General features: G+C 43.9%; 1 protein-coding gene across 3 annotated transcripts in view; it reads right to left on the reverse strand.

Annotated features, from left to right (window-relative positions):
- Nucleotides 1-307: 307 nt before the first annotated feature.
- LOC102447648 (myelin-oligodendrocyte glycoprotein-like) overlaps nt 308-20475 on the reverse strand; it is a 55572-nt gene continuing 35404 nt past the window's right edge. For all 3 annotated transcript variants that reach the window (XM_014581018.4, XM_006137891.5, XM_075912655.2), the window contains 3 exons: nt 13593-13934; nt 12756-12797; nt 308-8193 (listed from right to left, as the gene is read on the reverse strand). In XM_014581018.4, coding sequence (XP_014436504.2) covers nt 8090-8193; nt 12756-12797; nt 13593-13934 — 488 coding nt within the window. In that variant the 3' untranslated portion in view covers nt 308-8089. The remainder of the gene's footprint in view (nt 8194-12755; nt 12798-13592; nt 13935-20475) is intronic.

The raw sequence follows: 20475 nt of genomic DNA on the forward strand, positions 1-20475 counted from the left end.
TTTTGAGGATGTTTTTGCCAGCACATATTCTAATTTGTAATGATGTGAATATACATTGTTCTAAATTAGTTTTGATGCGGCTACAGAAAATTTCTGTATGTGGTTTTAATGTTTCAGTTAAAAGTGGTTCTTATATATTTAATGAGCTTCATTTATATTTTGATTTGGTCTGATTTAAGGTTTATTGCATAATATCGTATTGAGGTCTCATAAATACTTTCTGTGCCCTTGTCTGGAGAGCAGTGGGGATTTAAAGATATTTTTCCTTGATTAAAAAAAGATGATTAGTTTGATTTTTTTTTAAAAAAAACTATGTTCTTATCCTTGTTTAATCAGTGCTCATGTAAAAAGAAAAATACTCTGGAAGAGATTTTTTTTCTCTATTAAGAGCAATTAAAAAATACAGAACATTTTGGTCTCAATGGTACATGTCTATTGTGAGTTGAGGTTTTGTAATTGCACCACAAAAATATTCACTTTTCCCATTGATATCTTTAATACTGTAGTCAAAACTGTGAGCTTCAATAGTATCCTTGAGGGAGATTCTCATGAAGCTAAAAACTAATTATATCATTAAGTGTGTTTGGGTGGAGATTAGTAAACTTCTTGTTTCTCAGAATTTGTTACAATGCTGGGTTTGTGTGTGTAGGAAATTGTCAGCCATCAAAGGAATAAGAAATGAAATGTAAGACATTGTTTCCATGTAGTCGACTACAAATAAAGGCTGCTTCCATATGTTTCTCTTGTAAATGCATTTATGTATCAACTTATTTTTACAAGTATGGGGTTATCTTAGTGAGCAGAAGGCAGACTTTGAATCATATTGAGGGTATAAAATGTTCTGTCTTTAACGTTGTCAGCGGGAAAGCTCCAGAGGAAAGAGTTGTATAAAAGGAAAATGTTAAGCACTGTTCTTAAATGTATATCTTCCTTACGTGTGCAGGAAATAAGAAGAGTATATAAACCTCACCAGAAAATTTACAGTACAATAAATGTGTGCATGTAGATGGTAGTGATCTACTAGGATGAATGAGAAATCCTGCAATCTGTGCTAGATGTTGTGTTATCACCTATGGGGCTCGTGTGTGTTCCTTTTTACTGGCACTACAGCTCCTGGGACTAAGTGGAGGGTTCTTGCCTTACCACAATAAGGGTGTGGCAGGAATGAAAAATCTTAACCTACAAACCCCAGTGAATGCAGCTCCATTGAGGTAGCTTGAGGATAAACTCTGAAATCATCTCTTTCTGTTGGAATAAAGCTTCCTTTTGTCTGGGTGAGAGAGGCGATCTTTTTGAGAAAGGGAGACCACCAATCATTGCAGAACTAGCCCATAGTTCAAAACAATGCACAGATCTTCAGTCTTGGATATTTCACTGAATGTAGATACCTAAATTAGAGTAAGGCTATGTCTAGACTGCAAGCCTCTTTTGAAAGAGGCTTTTTCAAAAGATACATTCGAAAAAGCCTCCTTCGAAAAAGAGTGTCTAGACTACAAACAGTACTGTCGAAAAAGCAAGCCACTTTTTCGAAAGAGAGCACCCAGGCAGTCTGGATGTTCTCTTTCGAAAAAGCACAGTTTGCATTACATAGTGCCTTTTTACAAAAGAGCACTTTTGAAAAAAAGGCGTTATTTCTCGTAAAACAAGGTTTTCCACGATTGAAAAAACTGCCACGTTCTTTCGATTTACTTTCGAAAGAACGCGGCAGTAGTCTAGACGCAGGGGAAGTTTTTTCGAAAAAAGGCCACTTTAAAAAAAAAAAAAACCTGTAGTCTAGAGCCACCCTAACTTCCAGAAACCCTTTCTTCCAACTGTGCCCTCTTTGGACAGTTGCAATACCACTTATGGTGATCCATAGCTTTGTGACCTCCAGCTTGCATTGCTGCAGTGCCCTATCCCTCAGAATCAACATATGAGCCCTTAAAACGCCAACTAACATAGAATGCAACAATGCACCTGATAAGCAGCAACAGTAGAGAACCTCACATTATCCTGGAGTGCTGGTTTTCTCTATGGGAGCCCGGTTAACAATGATTCAAAGTCACATTCCTAATTTTCCAAGTTTTCACATGATGGGTGTCTGACCTAGGAATGCAGCTAGCAGTCAACAAAAACTTTCAAGACAGCTGTGCTTCTTAGGAGTAATGGAGCCACCCACAAAAAGAATACAAGTCATGAGTGCTGAGGACAGCCTTTTGCAGGATGGGCACACAACTGTGGGGGAGATCAGAAGGAACATGAAGTTCTTCGCCTTCACAAAGAGGAGACTGGTCACTGCTTTCTCTCAGCAATAAATGCATTTTAAAGCCTCCCTTCAGCAGCAAGGAATGACAAGGGAAAGAATCAAATACACAGACAAATCTTTCATGTACAGTAAAACTCCAATAGTCCAGCACTCCTGATAGTCCAGCATCAAAATGGCAAGAGCCTAGTGAGTGAGCTTTGGCAAAACATGAGTCACAAGGTAACAGTGGCAGCTGCTGAACTGAGCGAAAAGGGTTAAAAAAACTAAAACATTACAGTAGACTGTATACAGTATGTACAATAAAAAGGGTTAAGAACATATATACATAACCAGCTTATAGTACCTCCCGATACACCAGCATATCTGATAATCCGGCACCACCTAGGTACCATAGGTTCCGGATTATTGGAAATCTACTGTACTTGACACTCGGATTGCCCAGTGATGAGCACAGTTCAAAAACCTTTCTGCTACTTGTTGTGTGTTAAAGTTTTACACTTGCTACTATTGCAGGACTTAATATTACCCAGCCTGGCCTTTACCTAAGTGTAATTTTGGAGGGAAAGTCCATGTGTTGGGGGTGGGGCAAATTAATAGGAAGGCAGAAATACTTCTCTGATAGGATAGGGTTTTTTTCCCCCTCCACAAAATGGTGGCTGATTGAAGATGCCTGGAAGATTATTATTTCTGTCAGATGCGGACACAAGTGCAGATGAGGTGGTCAAAGGTGTGTAGTAAGTACAGTTTAGCATGAGACTGTCATCAGAAAGAGGTATTCATATATTCCGTCTTCTCCTCCTACCTCTGCTCCTAGCAGGTATTCATTCATACAATAGTCTGTCCATAGACAATTTTGTTTTCAGTCTGCAGCCAAAATGTTTTGAGAGCCAATTTGTAATACTGAAGTGTACAGTTTAGTCCATAATTAGCATGGCATCTCCAGCAGCTCACATATCTAAATATGAGTGGTAGTTCTGGAATATGGTTAACTGATCCTCTGGCAACCTACTTCTATTACACTTTTTGGGAGACTAAGTGGGGGAGGGGTTTGCTCTGTAATTTGCTCAGTGTCACACTTGTACACGCACGGTCTGAGCTGGGGTGTTCCACATGAACATGTAGTATGTTCTGTCATTTAAAAGTCCACTGTAGCCTGAGTGAGACCCTTTTCTCTGCAGTTTGAAGCTTTAGCCCATCTCACCCCCAACAGCTGGAAACTTCTGATTCCTAAGAATGAAGCTTTTGACAGGAGCTTTCACTCATTCCTTTCCTGCTTGTCTTCGCGAAGTATAAAAAGAATCTTTAAACATATTAGCCGCCTGCAGGGGGCACCTTTGGAACGGTCTTATGAGAGAGAGGTTTCCTTCAACTGTAAATCTACTTTAGTCTTCTAGTTGTTGTTTTCCATTATAATGCTGTTGTCTGTATATTGACATTTGGGGAACTGAAAAAATAAGGTAAAATAATATATGTTGCTTTCCACTTAATAAGTTTTAGGGCAGTGATACTTGGATCTCAGGGATTCAGGAGCCAAATTAGCCATCAGCATTAGTTTTTACTGACAAATTATTATTTTATCCGCTACAGTTGGTTAATAACATAGTAAAAGCATCCTGAGTGGTTAATAATTAAAACATCCTGACTGGCTAATAATTAAATCATACAGTGTTTTAATATGTGCTGTATAGAGCAGCAGGAGGCACTTTCAAGAGTTGCTTGCAGCTCTCGAACTTCAATCTGAGTATCACTGTTGTAGGGTTTTGTTTTTAATGAGATTGGATGGGGCGCTATTTAGATTTCTCATTTCTCTCCCTCTTCCCAGGCTTGTAGCAGCTATGGAGAAGGTTGTGTCTTTTGTAGATCAATGGCAATCTTCTGAAAAAGGAAGGAGGTTACATCTAGTCCTCTTTTTCTAGAAGGGGGTGTGGTTTGTGAAAGAAACCCTGGTGAGTGCTGTGAGGTGGGAAGTTGGAAGGAAGGGAGCTAGCCACCCCAGAAACAACTGCAAATGGGAAGCAGGGTACATGTTGAGACTGTTCTTGGTTCACATTGCTCTGCTTCTTAAATTTGTTAATAATTTGTCCCTTTTAGTAGTCAGCTAACTTGCTTGGTCTGACTAGTGACAGAACAAGGGGGAACACTACCTATGCTGTGAACTTCTGATACTGGTGATGAAATGCCCACACATTGCTCTATAATGGCATTCCTTTGGTGCGTGGCAAGTGTTGCTCCGTCCACATCAAGATAAGATTCCGAACGCTCTGAAAGCATGTAGCCAGTTAGTTATGAGAGGCAGGTCTTTAAACTAGAATAATACTATACAAGCTATAAAAATGAACTATTCAGCTAAAACTACTGCTCTGTTTACTTGTGCCTTACTATAACTAAAACTTATAAGCTGAAAAAAGTCACTCCTGCCATCAGGCAAGCCCATAAAAGAGAAATTCACAAGGGCTGCCTGGAGATTTATTTAATCTGACAGATTATTTTATCTGTGCAGGGTCTCCCTGTATCTAATGGGGGTATGTGCCATTGGTGAACTTCAAGTAAGAAAAATTAAGATACTGGATTTTTAAATCTACAAATTGTCCATTTTAGAACTTTAAAAGCTTTCTGTCCCTTTAGTTCTTTCCAGAGGCTTAGAGGGTGAGGCACAGAATGGTCTGTTCTGTCATTACATGTTTTGAGAGTACAAGTGGCTTGCCTGGGGCCAGATAAGGAGGAGGGGTGGTTCTTTGCTCAGTTTCTACCTATATTTCCAAACTTCTCCAACAAAACAGCTGTTGGTTAATGGTATATTTACCATAAGATATGCAATTAAGTGTTGACATGAAGAAAATTCTATACCGTTATTGTGATAGCCATTTTCCAGTGACTACTATGCAATTTCAGTCTGTCCATTTGCTTGCCCAGTCTTACTGTATATTTTAGAAGCTTACTCTTTAGGGGTGTTCAAGATGGACAGATGCACAAAGTTTCTAAAATATATAAAAAAAACCCTTAAAAAACAACAAATAGTCTAGTAGCACCTTAAGGACTAACAAAACATGTAGGTAGTATCATGAGCTTTTATGAGCAAAACCCACTTCTTCAGATGACCAGAGATACTCCTCCTAAACAGTAAGAACTAGGACCACCACATTCGGGATGCAGCTGCCTCTTATCATAACTTAAAGCAAGGTCAGGGTTTGGTTGTGCCAGGGCAATGGGGTGTGCCTGGAATCCAACTGTTTTCCATCACATGGAAAGGGATGAGTGTGATGGGCGGAACAAGTATGATCCAGAATGACCCCAATGAGGCAGCAAGCACTGGGGACAGATCTTCTGCAGAGTGACTACAGAGGGATGGACACACCTGTAACATCAGCAGGCTGAGAACAGCTCTCTGCATGTTGCTGGCAAGTGGCCCCCCTAGTCCCAAAGCCAGAGCTGAAACCATCCCTCCTAGGCCTTTGCCCCAGCACTAGACACCTGGGGGCATCCCGCCATCCAGCAGCCCCCTCATGTCCACCCAGGGAGCAGCTGCTTGCCAGCCAGCCAGCATAGCCCCAGCTGGCCTTTGGGCCCCCACACCTCCCAGCACCCCCCCACACCTAACTGTCAGCTTTGCTCCTGCTCTGGCCAAGCTCTGCAGCAATGAGGAGCTGGCACCACCACTATAGGAAGCTACAGGAGGTTTTGGGGTTGGTTGCCACTTGCCACCCTGACAGTGCCCAGGCGCCCCTGCACATGCAGCCCAGAGTGGGCTGCGAGGGTCACAGAGTGGAGCAGGGAGCAAGTGGCTGTCCTGAAGGGAAGGGAAGAAGCCAGGGTGTTGCGGATCATCCCTCCTCCCCAGTCATGCTGAACTGGGACCTCTGATGTTCCCCTCTCTGCAGAGCAGCTGCTTAAGCCCTGCTCTGCTCTCTGGCTGTAGTTCCTGAGCCCCCTGCCAGCCCTCTCAGCAGCTGCATGTGCTGGGGTGCCTGAGGAGCAAGCACCAAAATCTGACTGTGTTCTTGTGACCAGCAAGCAGCTCTCTGCAAAAAGCTTTTTCTGATCGGTTAGCATTGAAACCCCTGCAGCCCTCAAGCACTGACTTTGGTTTTTGCCAGTGGGTGCCCTTTTCCACGCCACCTCTGCTGTGTGAGTCTCTGGAGGGAAGAGATTGGCGGGGCAGGGGGCTTGGGCGTGGCAACAGTCTAGGTACTGGGGCCCACAAAAGATGTATCTGGCCCTGTGGGAGCTTGAGTCCTGGCACACCCAGGAGGTCAGTACCTGTACTGCAGGCTCTCTGGTAGTTTCCTTGAAGACCAGTGTTCAGACATGGGTAGGGTTATGCTGATCTGTTTGCAATAGACTGTGCTACAGATCGTGGGCAAAGGACTGACTAAGGAAGTTGTCCCAGAGAACTCTGGGATACATGCAGAGGCATTCCAGGGCCCATGTCAAGTTGGGATCATGTGCACTGCACATAAGAAAGCAACAGGGCTTAGACCCTAGGTTCCAGCTTAACATGGGCTTGGACTCTCCAACTCTCCAATGTCCTAGGACCCTAGGTTAACACCCGTTGTCCTAGGTTTGAGCCCTCGGTTAACATCTATAGTATGTGGATCCAAGGGGGCTTTGGTGTAAAGCAGGAAACCTGGGCTTACATTGCTATGTATCTATACGCTGCATTGGCATTGTGTCTCACTCTCTCTCTCTGTTCCAACCTGGTGAGAGAGTCCTTAGTCTGTTCACAGCCACACAATAGTGTAGTTGCAATGGACAAAGAAATACTGTACTTTGTATTATCAGTAGGAAGAAAGTTTCAACTTTAACAATGTCAAGACAACATCTTTAGTTATGGCTGTGTGTCACAGTTTAAGGAGGAAGGCAGTGAATGCAAACCAGATGGGGAGGGATGATAGATTTTGCTCCTTAAACATGGATACTTTAAACAAAAACAAAACAAAAAAACAAAAAAAGGAAAGCAAAGTGCTGAACACAAACTAGAGAACTTAGTGACTCCATATCCAAAGGCTGCAGAATTGCTCATACCCAAACCCAAGTAGTACAGGAGTTCTATACTTGTCCTTTTGCTGCATTTAATGTACTTATTTTCTTTGGGGGAAGAAGGGGAAAAATCAGTTTCAAAGTCTTTGGTTTATTTGTCATATGTTGCGCACTTCCTCCGGGATTGCTTTTTATTTTTTTTTAAACATCCTCTGCCATCAACTTCTCCTTTGACTGACTGAATGGGTCATTTCTTTGTACTGATGATGCAGTTGATATTCAGGAGTAAAAGGAAGAGCCATAGTTCACAGCCTCCAATTTCATGTCACAATATTTCCACCCTTGATTTTTCACAAAGGCAGACATCCCTACTACTTCCACTTTTTCTCTGACGCACAATGTGGCTATGCTTTCTCCAACTTCCACTTCTCCTTTTTGTGAAGCACATGCAATCTTATCTGAAGGATCACATTGGCAGTATAATTGTCATTAATTCACATTGGCACTGTGAACCTTAGCTGGGTTCAAAATTGTCATTAAAAAATACAAGAAAATTGCATGGCTAGAATTTTCAAACTTGAAGGCCTACAGCTAAGGTTCTGAAGGTGGATGATAAAACCAGGCTTAGCACCTCTCAGTGAAGCCACTTGGTCCTGTAGATGGCCAGTGCCTCTGAAAAAAAATCAAGTTTCTTTTTTGAACACCAAACTATGGATATAGGTGCCTAACAGAAGACCAGTTTTCAAGGGGTGATGCCTTGTTTTTTTGTAGCTTCTAGAATAGTAGTTGTGCAGTCCTGACAGATGAGTGCTGTGCTGAAAGTCCCTCACCAGAATAGGTTTGCAGATAAAAACCCTGATCTCACAGTTACAAGATCCAAACCACCAACACCATAAGAAAGTGAGAACAGAACACAAGAATATCCACGTCCATTGTATCACCAGGACAATTTGGTAAACCGTCCATTTGACCTGAAAAAGAAAAAAAGGTTTGTGTACAATGAGAAGACAATGGTCTACGTACATCACCTTCCCATGTTGCCCATTATAGGTGTTTCTTATCACTTCAGTCTTCTGTGTCTCCTATTTCTGAATCACCTCAGAAATGAACTGAAGTCAACTGGCAGTCTACTAGATATGGCTTCAGTTATTCCAGGCAGAACAAGGCATTCTAGAAAATGAAGGGTAGCTGCTTCTCCCCATCTCCCTCCCCCCGCAATGTAAACAAATGTTAACACCCTTCTTGAACATGGCAGTGAATGAGTCTCAAATTGGCATAGAGTTGTACGACTGCTTTACACATCTATGAATTATAGGGTTTTCTTTTAAATCACACTCCTATCTTCTGCATTTTGAATTATTTGAAAAATTCCTTTCAGGTTCCTGAGTTAACCTCAGTAAAGAGATAGCATAGAGGATAACACATCTGAAGTATTCCCCTTCACAAGAGGGACACTGGACACTAAACAACAAATAATGATATACTTTCCACTGCTGGTGATGACATTGTTTAGACAATTGGCAAAACCACAATAGCAACAAAAGATACTCCAAAGGGCCCTGTACCTAAGGCCCTAGGTCAGGTTCTTCTTAGGCTGACCTGTTTAAATAATTACTGCCGTTTATACAGACATTCCCCCAACCACTATTTGGGCCAGAATACTTCTCTGCGAAGACCAGGTTCTATTTTATTGTATTTGGTGTTAGGTCTACTGTAGGGATAACATATTAAAGTACAGGCAGTCCCCGGGTTACGTACAAGATAGGGACTGTAGGTTTGTCCTTAAGTTGAATCTGTATGTAAGTCGGAACTGGCGTCCAGATTCAGCCGCTGCTGAAACTGATCAGTTTCAACAGCGGCTGAATCTGGATGCCAGTTCTGACTTACATACAGATTCAACTTAAGAACCCCAGGCATCCCCAAGTCAGCTGCTGCTGAAACTGATCAGCGGCTGATTCCAGGAAGCCCGGGGCAGGGGCTTCCTGTAGTCAGCCACTGGTCAGTTTCAGCAGCGGCTGACTTGGGGATGCCTGGGGCAGAGCAGCTGGAGTGCTGCTGGGTTGGTCCAGTAGCACTGCCGCTCCTCGGCGCTACTGGAACAACCCAGCAGCACCCAAGCAGCTCTGCCCCAGGCGTTCTGATTCAGCCGCTGCTGAAACTGACCAGCAGTGGCTGAATCAGGACGCCTGGGGCAGAGCAGCTGGGGTGCTGCCGGGTTGGTCCAGTAGCGCCCAGAGCAGCGCTACAGGACCAACGGGCAGTGCCCCAGCTGCTGTACCACAGGCGTCTGGAGCAAAGCCGTGGAGCACGGGGGCAGCGGGACAGCCCAGACGCGCCGTGGCTGTCCTGCTGCCCTCGGGCTCTGCGGCTTTGTTCTACTTTGCTCCCCGTCCCCCTGGTCTGCAGACCAGGGGGACGGGGAGCAAAGCGGCGGAACACGCGGGCAGCAGACAGCCCAGACGTGCGTCTGGGCTGTCAGCTGCCCACGTGTTCAGCCGCTTTGCTCTGCTTTGCTCCCCGTCCCCCTGGTCTGCAAACCAGAAGGACGGGGAGCAAAGCGGCGGAACACGCGGGCAGCAGACAGCCCAGACGCGTCCGCCGCTTTGCTTCCTCTCCCTGGTCTGCTGGAGACCAGGGAGAGGGCCCCGTTCGTAACAAAAGTCGGATCCGCGTAACTCGGGGACTGCCTGTATTAAAAATGATTCCCCCAAGTGGAAGTGACTCCCCATAATTTGTTCCCCACAGCTAAAAGTCTAAGTACTATAAGTTTGTTAAGTAAAAGAAGCATATAAGTGTTTAGATTTATTCTTGTTAAAGTGTTTAGATTTAGTGTTATCAAGCTTGATAAGTATTTAGAATGATTATTATTTTATTATTATTTGTTAAGATTGTTAAATGTTTAGATTTATAATTATTGCCCCTCTAGAATATAATTTGTTAGGAATGTAATATTAGGTCATGTAACTTAAAACTGTTAAAAATATAATACTATGTTGCCAAAAACAGCTCCCCTCTCTGTGTCCCAGGGCACGCTCAAACTTTTGCAAGTGGCTGCTTGTCAAGCCACTAACTCTGCTCTGGGAGCCAAACCCTGTAATTGTCTAAGGGCATTGTTACACAATTGACTCCCATTCTCTTCAAAGCATTGTGAAGCAATTAACCCCAATCGCAAAGTGAAACATTGTAACTATAACAGTAACTAACTCAGCACTCAGAGATAATGTTTTAAGAAATGCCACCCAGAAACTTCTGTAACTTTTTGTAACTACAACTCTTGTACCTGTAAAATTATTATTATACAAAATATTGTATGTGAAACATTAATTAGGGAATGTATGTAAGAGAGAGAGTGTACTTGGACAATGAATGAATGGTTTGAGAGGTGCCAGCCTGAGAATGCCGCATCAAAGGGCTGAAGAAGGCGTCGGGTGACAGTGCAACCAAAAGGTGTCAAGTGGAGAAAAACTAGAGACTGGAGGTCCACCCTATGAGATCACTGACAAGCACCTGGCAGCCACCCTGAAGACATCAGCATGATGCAGCAATTCCCATAGACTAGCATAGGAAGAAATTCCTATAAAGTTTGGACCAAAAGACTATGGAGTCAGAGTCCAAAATTCTGCTGCCAGCCCACCAGGAGCTTCAGATGCGCATCTGATCAGGACTTCGCTCCCCACTACCATCACTTGTGTACAGAATACCTGGCCAGTATTCTGTCACAAGCAACTTCCAGGCTGGTAACTATAAGTTGAATGAATGGATGAAGGATTGAATTAATGTTTATATATATATATACAATAAATGTGGCTTTTTGCCTTATCCCCCGTCATAAGATCCTGCTTGCTTTTATTGGTATAACACTACCATCCATATCACTGCAGTAGCTGGATGCTTTCCAGCAGTGTATTTAAGTAACATGACTAACAGCTGTCACTATGTGGTTTATTCTCTCATCCTCTCTTCAGAAGGAAAATTGTGCCAAATGCTAGTCATCTGAAGAAGTGGGCTGTGCCCATGAAAGCTCATTAAACCATTTACATGTTTTGTTAGTCTATAAAGTGCTACCAGACCATTTGTTGTTTTAAAGTTTATTTAATTTTAAGCGGTTCTTAGTAAACCCTCGAGGTAAAATTATGAGAAGAGTTTTCTGTCCCAGAGACAGCTTGAGGCTTACTACTGTTGGCCCAGAAGGGTTCTCCCCATGAGCTAGTACATCCCATCCCAGCATGGAGAGAGTCTCTGAGGTTTAAAAAAAAGAAAAAAGTGGAAAAAGAAGAGCAAAGTGTTTGTTTATATACAAACCAGCAAACAGTTGCTGAAAGGGTTTAATAGCTAAGCTGAAAAGTAGACATTTAACTGAGCTTGTGTTCTCTCTCTCTCAATTCTTGTGTGAGTGCATTCTAAAAAAAGAAATAATGCAAGACAAGACAACAGCCAACAAATGGTTGTTCCTTTGGCGGTTGCTGGATATATAACTGTTAGAGACCGTGAGGAAATAGTTTTCCCAAAATGTTTTGATAAAAGGAAATATTTTTATATCTCTATTTTTTCTTTGAAATTTCATGTTTGTGGCAACCAAAACGTGAGAATTTTACAAAATACAATATTTACAACATGAATTTTTTAATGAAAATTTAATGGTCAGTAGAAAAAACATTTTTTCATTAAAAAGTTGTCAAAATGTATATATATATATATATCCTTTAAAGGTAGGTGGCTGAGAATGACTATCAACTCTTCCCTCTCCTCTCTTTTCTGTAATCCTAGGCCTTGTCTACTCTACACAGTGTTTTTGGCAGAAGCAGTTTTGTAAGGAAAAAAAAGTGGAGGTGTACACACTACACTGCTACCTTTGGCAACAAAACTCTCCTGTTTTGCTGACAGTGCCACAGTGTTTTTTGCAGCAAAGTTAGAGCAAAAAAGCATCAGGGCGAACTCTGTGTTCTACATGGCTCAATGGGATTGAGAAATCCACACTATGTGATGCTTGTAATGCCCATGAGGCATTACAAACTCTTTGCAAAGCAGTGCACCCTGTGGCCAGTTGTACAGTGGGATAGCGAACCACAGTGCACTGCTCTGTGGTGATACAAGAGCGGCTAGCATGGATGTGCTCTATTGATACAAAGAGCATAGTGTGGTTATTCAATATCCGTTTAATTAAAGCAGTGCTTGTATGCTGACATAACTTCCAAGCTGCTTTTTTTTCCTGCAGGTTGCCAATATTGGTAAAATATTAATTACTATTAATGGCCTGAGATTGTAGCTCTTTTCACTGTGTGATAGGTCCATTTTAATGGTAGATTTGTTCTTATCAAGGATGTAAGTGGGAATCTTTTCTGATACTGAGTATACACAAACCTTTCTTCTGTAGCTTTCCGGATCAGTAGGTGGAGTAGCCAGTGACAGCAAAAGTCAAAGGATTATAGGGCTTTTCTCGATTTAGCAGAACGTGCAATGAGTCACACCAATTAGATATTGAAACAAACCAGGCATGTTAATTATCTAGCAAAGTTTGGGGTTGTTCACTTACCAGAAGGCATAACATTTCTTTCCGTTAATTGATTATCTGGAGCTGGAAAAAAAATCCAAAATTATTTATTTTGGAATGAATACCATGGGATAGTTAAAAACCTTGTACAGAATAAGCAGTCAGCATAATTCAACTTTTTGTTATATCAGTTATTTTCACATTGGAGGAAAAAAGAGACCTTTGTTGCATGTTCTAGCATCCCTTGACTGATAGGCTAAGTCGGACCTTGTTCAGCTCTTTGCACAACAGATTTTCTCTTTGCATCCCAGCACTAAAAGAAAAGTCACAGGTGCAAAGACAGTTGATTTTGTGTCTTTGCTGTGAAAAAATATATGGCCTGTTCCTGAGCTGATTAAAATTAATGAAAGTCTTTCTTTGACTTTTTGGGGATTTGGAATGAGCCCATATGAGTGAAGTTATTGATGCATGGGGTAATAGACTGGAGTCCCTCCCCACCCCCTTCTGTTAGTATAGGGAAAGGATGCACCTAGCAGAATATGTAAACATGGGTGACCAAATGATCAAAAACTTGTGTGGCAATTCTCCTTAAGATGTGTTTCATTTAAAGAGGGGAAGATCAGAGATTTGGTTTCTCTGGTCTTGGATCATCTGCTGATATTTGAGTTGTGAAGTTTCTGAAAAATTCTCATTCTTACTGTTCCTCATTTAATTAGAAGAATGAAATGGATGGAAGTGGCGAGGTGAAAATCAGTGGAACTTTAACAAGGTACTCAAGCCTAATGTCAGCAATGCATAGGCTCCACCAGGATCAATAAACTTTGTACAGCATCTCCCTCCTGAAATCCCTGTTTCAAAATCAACTTCTAAAGGTCTTACATGAGACGTTGAGTTTCACATATGTCTTCCTTGCTCCGGTCACTCTGTTTCTAGAGATGCAGGTATACACAGCTTCATCAGTTGGCTCAACTCCAGAGAGCATCAGAGAAAAGTTACCATGCTCCAGCTGATCCAAGAAGAGCCTGGTTCTATTGTGGTATCTTCTGGACTGCTCTGTGAGCCGGTCCTTCCCATTGTAAAAAACATGCACTACCAAGGATGAGTTTATCTGCCAGTATATCGAATAATCGGAAATGGCCAACTTTCCAGGAGTTTTAATGGCACAGGGCAAAATAACGGTGTCTCCGCTGACTGCATGGCACAAGACTGTGTGGGGAACTGCTGTAAAATAAGAAAATGTTGAGAGAAGTGTGAAAAGATACATTTATATTGCTGAGGGGCAAATCATACTGAGCACCCTCAATTCCCATTGTTATTCTCAACTCCCATGGTCAGCACTCTCAGAATGTGGCTATAAATTTGTCAATAGCTGTAATGGGAAAGACATCTGTACCAACACCTATACCTTAGTGACAGCTTGAATACAGCAGCTGTTAATAGCCACCAATAGCTGGCGACTCTCCTATAAATCTATTCATCTGTGGCACTTATGTGGTGCTTATTACCAATAGTAGCTGAGAACCTCAATCTTTAACACATTTATCCTTACAACACCTGTCTGAGTTAAGAAAATCTTATTCCTCCATTTAAGAAATGAGCATGAGACATGAAGAGATGAAGGCCCAGATGTACAAAGACAGGCTCCTAACTTCCATTTAAATCAGTCAGAGGTGAAAGTAGCTTAACATTTCTGACAGGTACTTTCCTATTGCAACCCAGCTGTAGCCAGACAGACCCTCCCCCCCATCTCATCCATCTTATTTGCCTCTCTGAGGTTCCTGAAGCATACAGGACAGAGAAGGAGCAATAAAATCAGCATAGTCTATGCTGGCTCATCTGATCCTGAGAAGCTGAAAACATAGATATGAGGAGAGAACGCTTAAGGCAATACGCTGGCCTCGAGGCTGTGAGAAGTGCCCGGCTGGCACCCATGTTGATACGAACACACAGCCATCCCTGGGAGAGGAATCCCCCACTGAGAAAAGAATCTCCAGTACTTCCAATTTAATCCTCTCAACTCTCTCTTATAAGTGTAAATTAAGTTCACAACTCCCTTGTAAGAACTGGTCTCACAAAAGGCAGACCAGCACCATTTGGCATCACAGATAAGAAAGAGAAATACGTGACCCCATGGGTATAAAGATGGGTACAGCAGCACACTCACTTTTGAGTGTCAGTCTACCCTCTACCTGCTGGTCGGGTTAGGTGTTTGACCTCCCGAGGTTCTATGGGGATGCCCACCTCGTATTTTCGTCTTTCCTAGGAATTGAGGGACCGGCCCTGGCCTGACACGCTGGAGTCGAGAGGCACAGAAGGGGGTTAAAAATTGTACCTGGATGTGGTCCTCTGTCTTAAGTGTACACAGACTAAGAGCTCTTTAAAGGTTAAGCTGTTACTTGGTACTATTATTTCTGTTTTTCCTATCTTTATCTTCTCTGTAACCATTTTTAAGATCTATATTTTGCTAGCAGTTAAGAAATAGAACAATAGCCATTGCAACCATATGATTTATAAGCTTCCTCAATAAACCTGTAACTGTTTAAGCTTTAACCTGACTCCTTCAGTTGCTGTAACAGAACCAGGCACAATTTAAAAGAACTTCAGCCGGTCTTAAGGGACAGATATAGGGGCTACGTCTACACTGGCCCCTTTTTCGGAAGAGGCATGCTAATTTGGAAAGCGGGAATAGGGAAATCCGCGGGGGATTTAAATATCCCCCACAGATTTAAATAAACATGTCCGCCGCTTTTTTTCCGGCTTGGGGAAAAGCTGGAAAAAAAGCGTCTAGACTGGCCCGATCCTCCGGAATAAAGCCCTATTCCGGAGGATCTCTTATTCCTACTTTGAAGTAGGAAAAAGAGATCCTCCGGAATAGGGCTTTATTCCGGAGGATCGGGCCAGTCTAGACGCTTTTTTTCCGGCTTTTCCCCAAGCCGGAAAAAAAGCGGCGGACATGTTTATTTAAATCCGCGGGTGATATTTAAATCCCCCGCGGATTTCCCTATTCCCGCCTTCAAAATTAGCATGCCCCTTCCGAAAAAGGGGCCAGTGTAGACGTAGCCAGGGAGAACTTGGGCGTTTGGATTTGTGTCACTCCCAGGTGGCAGATCCGTTGGGGCACTTCTCAGCCTCCCCCAGGCTGCCCGCTGTGAAGGAATCACAGATTCTAGCAGCTAAAATCTGAAGTGTAATAAGCTCTCCCTGCAAACTTATTGGGGTGCTCATCAACCTCCTCCAGGTTGCCCGCTGCAAGGGACCCCGGTCTCAGCAGTTGAAGTCTCGGGTGTATAGCATACACACACACCACTCACTGCCCTGACCGTTGGCTGACACCAGCTCCCTGCCGGCTTTTGCTGCAGCTCAGCCAGCTTTTGACAGAGCTGCACACCAAGGCTGTGTCCAGACTCAGGGTTTTTTTCGGGAAAAGTAACCTTTTTCCGAAAAAACTTCACCTGCGTCTAGACTGCAGCCACGTTCTTTCGAAATTAAATCGAAAGAACACGGCTTTTCTTTCGACGGTGGTAAACCTCATTTCACGAGGAAGAACGCCTTCTTTCAAAAGTGCTTCTTTTGAAAGAAGGCGTTCTTGAATGTAAATAGGGCTTCTTCGAAAGAGAGCATCCAGACTCACTGGGTGCTTTCTTTCGAAAAAGCGGCTTGCTCTTTCGAAAGTTCCGCGTGCAGTCTAGACGCTCTCTTTCGAAAGAGGCTTGCAGTCTAGACATAGCCCAAGGCACAACTGCTTACTTTCTCTCCTGATATCAGTGGAAATTTAGAGCCTACATTTGGTTGTGGATCTGAGCCCAACTCACTTGCCCAATGTCAGATAGGTAATATGTGGTGGAGCACATATCCCAAGTGCCAGACTAGTGCCTAAATCACAGCAAATGTTGATCTCTGAGCATATTTTGTGTGGATGACTTATATAGAGCTTTTCATAAATGTGTCTCTGCATTGTAAACTGAAGGAATTTACTACCAGCTGGAATTCTGTGAAAATTATTCTCAAATACTAGAACATCTTTGTGTTTCACTGTGTAAGCTTGTGACTAATTTTCTCCCCCAGGTCATTTCCTTTCTGAGTAGAAACTTCCTAACTCTCATGAACAATTAGGAGACTCAGGGAGTATTAACAAATGTTGAGAATTGGTGTATAAACAAACAAATGTTTAAAAAATAATCAAAGAACTTATCACAGAATACATTTTATTTAGACATATTTTTTGCTAATTTGTTTAACCACTTCATGATATAGTAGAAAACGTACTACGACGTAGCTTACAAAAGTTGTGACCTTTTAGAAACGAGACTTCACAAACAAACTTCAATGCTTTTAAAGAGAGATGGTCAGGGAATTTCGGCTCAAAAGATGGGTTTTATTAATGTTTAAAAAAAACTAGTAGGAGACATGCAGAGATGTATTAGTAGGCACCTGTGGAGAAGGTTCCAGAACAGTGAAACCAATGACTATCCCTTTCTGGTTCAACAGGCTCTGAGATGGTATAAGTCTGTGAGTAGCCCTTCATATTGTTAACCAAACAAACAGGCCTGCAGCAAAGGGCTAATCAGAAATCCAGTCCTCCATTAGAAATAGTGCAGTAGTGAATTGCTTCCCTTTTCTATCTGGGGGTACGTCTACACTACAGCGCTAGTTCGAACTAACTTAGTTCGAATTAGTTAATTCGAACTAAGCTAGTTCGAACTAGCGCATCTAGAACTAAAAACTAGTTCGAACTAGCGTTTTGCTAGTTCGAACTAGTAAGTCCACATTGAGTGGACTCTGAACAGGGCTTAAGGATGGCCGGAAGCAGTGCCGGCAGGGCATAAAAGGAGGACTTAGAGCATGGAGATGCTGTCTCAGGCTAGCCGAGGGCTGCGCTTAAAGGGTCCCGACCCCCACCCCGGACACACAGTTCTAAGGGGTGCCCCGCTTCCAAAGAAGTTCTGGCTTGGAGTGCCCTGAGTGCCCACGCTGGGCACATCACACCACTCGGCCATCAGCCCGGCTGCACTTGCCGCAGGCTGCCATCTGGGGAGAGGGAGTAATTGGGGGGCTGCAGGAGAGCTTCCACCCCCAGAAGCCCGCAGAGCCAGCCCAGTCCTCCCCATCGGGGGCTCGTACCCCATTCCTCCCTCACCTCCTTCCACTTACCCTTCCCTAGCCCCCCTTCTTATTGATGTACAAAATAAAGATAACGTTTCTTCCAACATTGACTCTGTCTTTATTGAAAAAAACTGGGGGACACTGGGAAAAGGAGGTGGGAGAGGGGAAGAGAAAGGCTGGGAGAGGGGAGGGCAACTAACATGATCAGGGGTTGGGAACAGGTCCCAGATGAAGAAAGGCTACAGAGACTGGGGCTGTTCAGCTTAGAAAAGAGGAGACGGAGGGGGGACAGGATAGAGGTCTCTAAAAGCAGGGGTTGGGTGGAGAGGGTGCATTCAGAAAAGTTCTTCCTGAGTTCCCATAAAGAAGGACTAGAGGACACCAAAGGAAAGGAATGGGTAGCAGGCTTCAAACTAGTAAGAGAAAGTTGTTGTTCTTGACAAAGCAAATAGTTAACCTGTGGAACTCCTTGCTGCAGGAGGCTGTGAAGGCTACAACTAGAACAGAGTTGAAAGGGAAGTGAGATAAAGTCATGGAGGTTGGGTCCATGGAGTCCTATTAGCCAGAGGGTAGGAGTGGTGTCCCTGCCCAAAGTTTGTGGAAGGCTGGAGAGGGATGGCACGAGACAAATGGCTTGGTCATTGTCTTCGGTCCATCCCCTCCAGGGTCCCTAGGGTTGGCCGCTGTTGGCAGACAGGCTACTGGGCTAGATGGACCTTTGGTCTGACCCAGTACGGCCATTGTCAGCTCAGGGCTCAGTGTCGGGGGTCTCAGTGGACCCCCTTGATTTTCATGCACACCTGGTCCTGGGTGGCCAGGCTGGCAGCTCTCCTGCCCTAGACGGCCACTTTCCTGTGCGTAGTGCGGAGATCGTGGACGAGGTCCACGATGTCCGCACTAGCCCAGGAAGGTGCCCGCCTCTTGCGGTCCAGGGCAAGCTCCCGGGAGCCGCCAGCCTGGTCCCGGCAAGAGGGGGTGGGCTGGGGGGCATCGGGTGGGTGGCTCTGTGCCGTGCCAGGTGCAGGGTCTGCTAGCTGGGTGCTGGCAGGCTTGCACCTGGCACGGGCACCGTAGCCAGCCCGTGCCCCTTTAAGGGGTCCGGGGCCGGGAGGGGGGCATAGAGTTTCCCTGGTGTTGGCCAGAGTGGCCACCAGGGAAACCTGGGGAGGGCTAGCCTCCCACTAGTTCGAACTAAAGGGCTACACAGCCCTTAGTTCGAACTAGCTAGTTCGAACTAGGCGTTAGTCCTCGTAAAATGAGGTTTACCTAGTTCGAACTAAGCGCTCCGCTAGTTCGATTCAAATTCGAACTAGCGGAGCGCTAGTGTAGCGCATAGGAAAGTTAGTTCGAACTAACGTCCGTTAGTTCGAACTAACTTTCTAGTGTAGACATACCCAGGGCTCTTACAAAGATGAAGCTGCAAACTGTGAGGCTGTGGCTTAATGACCTCATAGTTTCCTACAAATGTATTTATCTTAAAATACCAGAAAGTGGATGTGTGGAATGGAACTTATACTTCCTTATTTTAAAAAGAAAGGTAGACCAAAGATTTCATTAACCATGGAAGTGTCTTAAAGACTGACAAGTTTGACAGCCAGGCCCACTGACACCAATTCAGGGCGCCAGGGCAGAAATCAATGGGACTCCTGCCCCTCCCCTGCTCAGAGACACCCCAAACCCTCTCCCTTCTGCTCCCTTCCCCACCAGAAGAGCCCTGCTAGGAGGAGCCCCAGGGCAGCCACCCCACGCCTGCCATCCCTTCCCCCAACTCAAACTGCTTGCTAGGGAAAGCTGCAGTTGCATCACTTGATTCAAAGATATTTTTTATGGGCCCCAGAACCTGCACAGGGCATGTCAAGAGCACCTTTGAGTCAAGTGGAGCTTTCCCCAGAGTGGGCAGAGCTACTGTAGCAGTGGCCAGGACCCCTGGGCAATTGTCCTATTTGCACCTCCACTGTCCTCCTCCCCTGGTCGGCTGGCCTGTGGACAACACATTCATCCATTGAACTGGTACCTATTTGGATGGCAGGAATGATATTTTCTTCCTGTCGCACGGAGATTCATGTACGCTTCATTAAAATTACGAGACTGGTACTTTTAGCATGTAGCCAAAGATTTAGCCACACAATATAGTCAGATCCTGCTCTTCTATTCCAAGGCTCTTGAAAACAATGGAACAAACTTCTAGAAGACCTGGCCCAAATAGGCAAAGGATTGAGGCTCAAGGCTTCAAGAGAAAACTCCCAGGACTCCCAGTAGTTTTCCTAATAGCCTCCTTCCTTTTTAAACAGCTTCTAATTCCAAGCACTTGTCAGTACATCACTACAACAACACAGCAATGCCTGTGCAATGAAGTAGAACAATTTCAATAAGCAAGCAGGTGTAGAATGAGTGATAATAAGGAGTTATAACATTAACAATATTTGTTATTCTAAGATGTACATTAGGGCTATGTCTAGATTGGCATAATTTTCTGCAAATGCTTTTAACGGAAAAATTTTCTGTTAAAAGCATTTGTGGAAAAGAGCGTCTAGACTGGCACAGACACTTTTCCGCAAAAGCACTTTTTGAGGAAAAGCATCCGTGACAATCTAGACGCGCTTTTCCGCAAAAAAGCACCAATCGCCATTTTCGCGATTGGGACTTTTTTTCACAAAAC

The sequence above is a fragment of the Pelodiscus sinensis genome, chromosome 1 (genome assembly GCF_052426305.1).
Source record: "Pelodiscus sinensis isolate ZL-2025 chromosome 1, ASM5242630v1, whole genome shotgun sequence".
Taxonomy (NCBI): domain Eukaryota; kingdom Metazoa; phylum Chordata; order Testudines; family Trionychidae; genus Pelodiscus; species Pelodiscus sinensis.